The 8,756-nt window shown below is 34.1% G+C and overlaps 1 protein-coding gene across 1 annotated transcript; it reads left to right on the top strand.

Moving 5' to 3' along the window:
- Positions 1–256: 256 nt before the first annotated feature.
- Positions 257–4,527, top strand: LOC139510783 (uncharacterized). Its single transcript, XM_071297314.1, has 2 exons — positions 257–346; positions 3,544–4,527. Exons 1-2 carry the CDS (start codon positions 257–259, stop codon positions 4,525–4,527), a joined length of 1,074 nt encoding a protein of 357 aa, XP_071153415.1.
- The last annotated feature ends 4,229 nt before the right edge of the window (positions 4,528–8,756 follow it).

Below are 8,756 nucleotides of genomic sequence, written 5' to 3'. Positions count from 1 at the left end.
CAATTTTCTAAAATTTCTTCGAAAATAGTAAAAAAAAATGGTGTACACCCGTCATACATTTATCTGGTTAGTAAAAATCAATCATTGTCTTATCTGAGCAAGTCAGGTAATTACAGGGCGAGGGGAGCATGAAATGTGTGACGCGGGACGGCGAGTAGCTGAATAAATTTTAGACCTGTTTTTCTTGTCTAAAAGATGCGTTACATTCTTTGCCTTCCTTTAACAGTTTAACCAATTTAACTGTTTGGATTTCACAATGCCGAGACTTAGTGATAACAATCGTAATCAAGCTATCGGAATGTTACAGACAGGAATGAGTCAACGTGCTGTTTCAAGACATTTTAATGTAAGCAACTCAACAATCAGTGGTTTATTTCAACGCCACAGATACCGCTAGATTGACTCAAACCTTTTTGAATTTGAATGGAGTAGATGTTCTTGAATGGCCTGCTCTTTCGTCAGACTTAAATCCTATTGAACACATGTGGGATGAGTTGGGCAGACGCATTCGTTCTCGTCCGCATCCGCTGACTACCCCGGCTGAACTTGGTATCGCATTACAACAGGAATGGCAAAACATCCCCCACAGAACAGTCAGAAACCTTTGTCAATCAATGCGAACATGATTAGAAGCTGTCCTACGGAACAACGGTGACCACAACCGATACCGATGATTTAAAACCGAACTGAAAGTGTGTACCTCATTACTTCGATACAAAACATTGCGTCATTGCCATTGGTTTCGAGTAAATCAAAGTATATGTCTGTCTTGAAATTATCATCTGACCATGACCTCATTTTCATGGTTCATTAATCAATCTTGGTAAGTTTTTTCGTTTAGTGTTTCTCTTAGATACATGATGTAAATCGTCAACTTTATTTTAAGCACGTTAGATGTATGATTGTAAGGCGCACATGCCAGTCTTGCAGAGTTCACCTGACCTCTGTCTCATTTTCAGGGTTCATTGATTAAAGTTAAGTTTTAATGGTTAAGTTTGTTTCTTCGATGTGCAATAGGTCCATTAAATATTTAAGCATATATGGTGTATTGAATTGTGTACATATATTTGGTTTGCCTGACCTCGACTTCATTTTCTCGGACCATGTTAAATTGTTGTGAAACTGTTAAACTATTCACATGTAATATCAGTGGTAAGAAAAGTAAGTGAGACATTTGTTAACATTTGGTGTCAATGCAGAACTGAAAACTGTCGTATTTAGGTCATGAGATCATCTATTGTTTATCGGACGGCCAGAAATGTCAAAATGTAGTCAAAATTAAGGGGTTCAAAACTTGAAATACAGTCGAAAGGTTATGTGTTTCCTATGTATTGACAGTGAGGGATAAAATAGACATTTTTGGTACTTTCAGTCGAAGAAATTCTTAAACTATTCGCCTCCTCAAATCGTTTGGGTTCGAAAGATTAAGGTTTATTCAAAAGAAAGGCGCTTATTAAGCAAATAAGATAAGATATTATATTAAGCTTACAAGAGTTAATGCAACATTTCTCCTTGGTACATGTACCACAGAGAAGTTGTGTCCTTTTTATAAATGGTTCCTCTTGTTTACCAGAACGGCCGGTTCATTACTGCTACCAGTTTTGAACTATTTTATCCTACGAGTACTGGGGAAAGCGCTATTCAGGTTATTACCTAGCATCAGTGTTGGGTCGTGCTCCTCGTTCACTCTCATTACGCTAGAGGAACTTTTGTTACTTCTGTTACCAGAAGTCAGAGCACCTACTTGCCAATATTACAAATGCCGGTGGTTTGTATCGTCTTGAAAGACCTCGTTTACTGTTTTTTCCTGCGGCCGATATTATTTCACATAGTATTTCTTGAATTATTTAAATCTTTGATTAGAATATAGATGTGGATTGATTGCCTTTGAGACAAGTAAACTGTTGAAACAACGTGGGTGTAGCCAATTGCAAGCAAAGGTGACCAAACAATCTTCAATAATGAGCGAAACTCATACAACATGTGTAACATTTTATTCAACACAGTGTTTCTTGAATTATTTTTAAATCTTTGATTATGTAATATTTTAAGTAATTTCAAGTGTTTATTACAAGTAGATACTAGTAATGTAACAAGTAATTGTAAGTAATTCACATAGCTACTCCAAGTAATTTCGAGCAATATTTAGTTATATCTTAAGTAATTCTCCGTAACAAAATAAGTAATTATTACAAATAATCCTAAGTAATAACTTCAAGTAATCCTAAATATTTCTTTTAATATCAGTAAGTTGTTTTATAATAAATGCATTTAATTTAAATTAAAAAATAACTTTAATTTCAAAGAATGATCATATACTACATTTTATATCTTTTGTTTTAATTCAATTCAATTCAATCAAATATTTTTTGTCATATAAACTCTGAACAATAAGTTTGTGACAAATAATATAAACATACACAAAATACATTTAACAAACAAAACCATGAAAACAAAAAAAGCAAAAAAGCAAAACAATCTATCTATATGATATATAAATATATTTTGTAAATAAATCAAGAGTCCCCTGTCCTCAGTTCTAATAAAATTGAGAATGGAATGCCTGTTTAAAATAGGACCCTAAAAAGCTTTCTACTTCTTTTGAGGTTGATGGACAAAGAAGATATTTATTTTTTTCATTTTCTTCCCGAGACATAAAATCTGGCATATGTTTAATTACATTTCCTATAAAGTTATCTCTTAGTTTAGCAATTTTTTTGCAGTATAAAATAAAATGGGCTTTAACCTCCATTGTGTTACAGGATGTGCATAGTCTATTTTCTCTAGGTATTTTTAAATGTCTTCCTTTTTCTATAATTAAATTATGATCGCTAATTCTCATTTTTGTTATGTTACTTCTCTTTTCAAAAGATTTACAGTTTAAGTAGTTTTCCATTTCTAAATTTTGCTTTAAACTTTTATATAAATACAATTTACTTTTTTTATCTATTTTATCAAATTTTTGTTCAAATATATTTGTGTAGAAATTTAAGAATTGATGTTTTAAGGGTTTTTTTTAACAACTTTAAGTAATTTTTACATCAGAGGACCGTCAGGGCCTCGGGTGTATTGCCATCGCCTAATTTCCACCTAATTTAAATATATCCATATATAAGGAATCTGCATATATAATTAGTTTTTGAATAATATATTATAACCGAGTTTTAAAAATTATTGATCCGAGCACATTATAGTGCAAAATAAAATTATTTATCGCTTCTTTTAAATTCATGTTTTCAATAGATACTTAGAAAATTTATGTTTATTCAATACCAATTAAAAATATGGAAATGTTTTGTCGTTAGAAATATTAGATTATTAGTCAAACAATCTTTAATATTAATGACGTTCTTTCAGATAGTTCTTTCAGATAGTTCAGCTTTTTCCTTAAGCTTCAATATAAATGATAGTCATGAAAATTTTGGAGACCCAGTTGCTACATCATCACCAAAACCACCAGTGACTAAGCAATTAAAAAATAAAAATATTAATTCACAAATTCATTAAGAGTTCTTCAGATTAATTTTAAATTTTAGATTTCAGATTTTATTAAAAAATAAAAATATTAATAGACAAAACTCATTAAGAGTTCTTCAGATTAATTTTAGAAGATGTAAGAATAAAGTTCCTCAAATTGAAAATTTATTAACGTCATCTAAACCAGATATTATTATTGGTAATGAAACTTGGCTAAACAAAGATGTATTATCTTCTGAAATTTTTCCAAACACACTATTTGAATATGTATTCCGAAACGACCGTGTCGGAAAAGAAGTTGGAGGTGTATTAATCGCCATTAAAAAGGGTATTATTTGCCAAGAAGTATATAAAAGCAAAAATGTAGAACTTATTGCTGCCCAAATTAATATAACTGATACCAAATCCTTAATTATTATTTCTGCATATAGACCACCAAATAAAAATGATTTAGACTATTTAAAACAAATGATCATTGAAATTAATGAACTTAAGTTAAAATTTAAAAATTCCACCTTCTGGCTTGGTGGTGACTTTAACCTTCCAGACATAAAATCGGCGGAGCAAAATATATCTGGCTCAATGTATACTAAGGAGCTGAATGAAGTATTTATAGATATGCTGAACAACTTAGGCATTGAACAAATGGTTGATTTCCCAACTAGGAAAGATAATATCCTTGACCTTTTCTGCACAAACCAACCTGCATTGATAACAAAAATAAAATCTATACCAGGAATATCTGACCATGATATTGTATTAGTGGATGCAATCTGCAAGCCCCAAAGATCTAAACAATCACAACATAAAATTTATTTATGGAAAAAAGTTGATATTAAAAAGATAAAAGACATAACATCTCATTTTATATCTGAACTTATATCTCAGGCTAATGAAAATTTAAATATTGACCAATTATGGAATAAATTCAAAGAAGGTAGTAATAAAATAATAGATCATAATGTACCAAGCAAAATAACTAAATCTAAGTACACCAACCCTTGGGCAAATAGGGATATAGACCATTTATGTAAAAAAAAAACAACGTAAAGCTTACAACAAAGCTAAAAAAACTGGTAAACAAGAACATAAAGATAAATATAAAAAGTTAAAAGCTACTGCTCAAAGAGAAATAAGAAGAGCCCAGAGTACGTACATGCAAGAAATAATCAGCCCCCAGTTAGAAGAAAAACCTAAATCTTTCTGGCAATTTATAAAAAGAAAAAAAAACAGAAACATCTGGAGTGTCACCATTAAGAGGAAAGGATGGTTTATTATATAGTGAGCCGAATACACAAGCTAACATCCTAAATGAACAATTTAAAAAGGCTTTTACTACTGAAGATACATCCTCTATGCCAAATAAAGGTACTAGTCCCCACCCCACTATGCCAGACATGTTTATTAGTAATAATGGCTTATTAAAGTTACTTAAACACTTAAATCCACACAAAGCCACTGGCCCTGATAATCTGACAGCATATTTTTTACATAATTTTGCAGAAGAATTGTCTCCATTTTTGACATTCTTTTTCCAAAAATCTATTGATACTGGTAAAATCCCAAATGATTGGAAGCAGGCTAATGTTGTACCAATATTTTAACTAGAGGCTCTCATGAGCCTGTATCGCTCACCTGATTCTACTTGGGTTTTTGAAATCATATGAAAAAATATAAAATTTGGCTAAAAGTGACAACACAACCTCATTGATAAGGAAAGGAACATGTTTAATTTCATTCAAAAGTCCCCCACTGGCGGCCATCTTGGATGGCGGATCGGCTACAAAGTAACAACACTTGGTCAGCACCTCATAAGGAACATTCATGCCATGTTTGGTTTTATTCCATTCAGTGATTCTCTAAAAGAAGTCATTTGTATGCATTTCCCATAGGGTCCTATGTTAAACTAAGTCCCCTGCTGGCGGCCATCTTGGATGATGGATCTGCTACAAAGTAACAACACTTGGTCAGCACCTCATAAGGAACATTCATGCAATGTTTAGTTTTATTCCATTCAGTGGTTCTCTAAAAGAAGTCATTTGTATGCATTTCCAATAGGGTCCTATGTTAAACTAAGTCCCTGCTGGCGGCCATCTTGGATAATGGATCGGCTACAAAGTAACAACACTTGGTCAGCACCACATTAGGAACATTCATGCCATGTTTGATTTCATTCCATTCAGTGGTTTTCTAAAAGAAGTCATTTGTATGCATTTCCCATAGGGTCCTATGTTAAACTAAGTCCCATGCTGGCGGCCATCTTGGATGATGGATGGGCTACAAAGTAACAACACATGGTCAGCACGGCATAAGTAACATTCATGCAATGTTTGGTTTCATTCCATTCAGTTGTTCTCTAAAAGAAGTCATTTGTATGCATTTCCCATAGGGTCCTATGTTAAACTAAGTCCCCCACTGGCGTCCATCTTGGATGATGGATTGGCTACAAAGTAACAACACTTGGTCAGCACTCCATAAGGAACATTCATGCTATGTTTGGTTTCATTCCATTTAGTGGTTCTCTAGAAGAAGTCATTTGTATGCATTTCCCATAGGGTCCTATGTTAAACTAAGTCCCCCGCTGGCGGCCATCTTGGATGATGGATCCGCTACAAAGTAACAACACTTGGTCAGCACTCCATAAGGAACATTCATGCTATGTTTGGTTTCATTCCATTTAGTGGTTCTCTAGAAGAAGTCATTTGTATGCATTTCCCATAGGGTCCTATGTTAAACTAAGTCCCCCGCTGGCGGCCATCTTGGATGATGGATCGGCTACAAAGTAACAACACTTGGTCAGCACCTCATAAGGAACATTCATGCTATGTTTGGTTTTATTCCATTCAGTGGTTCTCTAAAAGAAGTCATTTGTATGCATTTCCCATAGGGTCCTATGTTAAACTAAGTTCCCGGCTGGCGGCCATCTTGGATGATGGATCGGCAACAAAGTAACAACACTTGGTCAGCACCTCATAAGGAACATTCATGCCATGTTTGGTTTCATTCAATTCAGTGGTTCTCTAAAAGAAGTCATTTGTATGCATTTCCAATAGGGTCCTATGTTAAACTAAGTCCCCGGCTAGCAGCCATCTTGGATGATGGATCGGCAACAAAGTAACAACACTTGGTCAGTACCTCATAAGGAACATTCATGCCATGTTTGGTTTCATTCCATTCAGTGGTTCTCTAAAAGAAGTCATTTGTATGCATTTCCCATAGGGTCCTATGTTAAACTAAGTCCCCCGCTGGCGGCCATCTTGGATGATGGATCGGCTACAAAGTAACAACACTTGGTCAGCACCTCATAAGGAACATTCATGCCATGTTTGGTTCCATTCCATTCAGTGGTTCTCTAGAAGAAGTTCAAAATGTAAATTGTTAACGACGACGACGACGACGGACGACGACGACGACGGACGACGACGACGGACGACGGACGCCAAGTGGTGAGAAAAGCTCACTTGGCCCTTCGGGCCAGGTGAGCTAAAAAGGTGACAAGCATAACGCTATTAATTATAGACCAGTTTCATTAACTGCAATATGTTGCAAAATTCTAGAACACATTTTAACAAGCAACATAAGGAAACATCTTACAATTAATAATATATTAAATGATAGTCAACATGGGTTTAGAAGTAAAAGGTCTTGTGAAACCCAACTTATCATCAGCATACAAGATCTTGCAAAATCATTGGGATATGGTAACCAAATAGATGTAATACTTTTAGATTTTTCAAAAGCTTTTGATAAAGTCCCCCATCAAAGATTAGCCCAGAAATTAGAATTTTATGGTATTAGAAATCAAAATTTAAATTGGATAAATGACTTTTTAGCTGACAGGCAAAAGCAAGTACTATTAAATGGTGTTCAATCTTCAAAAGTAGCTGTTGACTCTGGTGTGCCTCAGGGAACAGTTTTAGGCCCAACATTATTTTTACTCTTTATTAATGACCTACCCGAACATGTAACTTGCAATGCAAGACTTTTTGCAGATGACTGTTTATTGTATAGAAATGTAAATAATAGTTCTGATGCACAATTACTTCAAAAAGATTTATCTAGTTTAGTAAAATGGGAAGAGGACTGGCAAATGAATTTTAATCCTGAGAAGTGTTATGTAATTCATATTTCTAAAAAAAGTAAACCTTCCTCTTTTGATTATATATTGCACAATTATGTTTTAGAAGCAGTAAAAGACAGTAAATATTTAGGCGTAACTATAAGCCATGATCTTGATTGGGGAACACATATAAACAATATTACTTGTAAGGCAAATAAAACCTTAGGTTTTCTTCGTATGAACCTGAAAAACTGCACACGTAAGGTTACGTACACATCACTTGTCCGTCCAGTCGTCGAATACTCTTCCCCTGTCTGGGATCCGTATATAATTATACAAAAAAACAACACATCACTCAGGTTGAGCAGGTACAGCGTAAGGCAGCCAGGTTTGTCTTTAATGATTATAAAGACAGATCACCTGGTGCAGTTTCAAACTTAATTAAATCTTTGGAATGGGAAAATTTAGAAATAAGAAGGAAAAAAGCTAGATTAACTATGCTGTATAAAATAAATTGGGGGTTAGTGGAAGTTCCTAAGGACAATTTAACAATATCTGGTAGACGTACTAGGGGGAAACATAAATTTAGGCAAATATCTACAAATAAAGATTTCTATAAATTTTCATTCTATCCTCGCACTATTTCGAACTGGAACTCACTACCTGAAGCAATAGGTATGTCTGACACCCTGGAATCCTTCAAATGTGGCATATCCACTCTAACACTTGAAGGATCCACAACAACTTATTAAACTACAAAGCCACTGTACATAATGTATATATGTTATTGTTATCGATTTTTCTTTGTCATATTATTTTTAAATTAAGTCCATATGTACATAGCACACAAGTTCCGGGAAGTTTTACACTCCTACCTAGGAGTCTACTCCCGTATTCGGAAGAAGAAGAAGAAGACGTAGCAAAAAATTGTTGTTGCGGATGAATACCACCAATGCGCATTCATCATCAAGAACGAGCTTGAAGAAACACGAGAGTCGATCAATACACAGAACGGTAATTTATATATTTCAATTATTTGATTTTAAGTCAAACTTGTTTAAAACCGTTTGTAGAATATTTGGCTATCATATTATCGAAGCAAAACCAGGAATATTTAGTCTGGCACAATATGAAAATAATTTCTCTGTTTACGTTCCCCAAGGGCGTGTCCAGGATATTTGAAAGGGGGAGCGTAGAATAAAATATTTCGCCGAGCGGA

Source organism: Mytilus edulis, chromosome 2 (genome assembly GCF_963676685.1).
Source record: "Mytilus edulis chromosome 2, xbMytEdul2.2, whole genome shotgun sequence".
Taxonomy (NCBI): Eukaryota; Metazoa; Mollusca; class Bivalvia; order Mytilida; family Mytilidae; genus Mytilus; species Mytilus edulis.
This window is presented reverse-complemented; position numbering and strand designations above follow the sequence as displayed.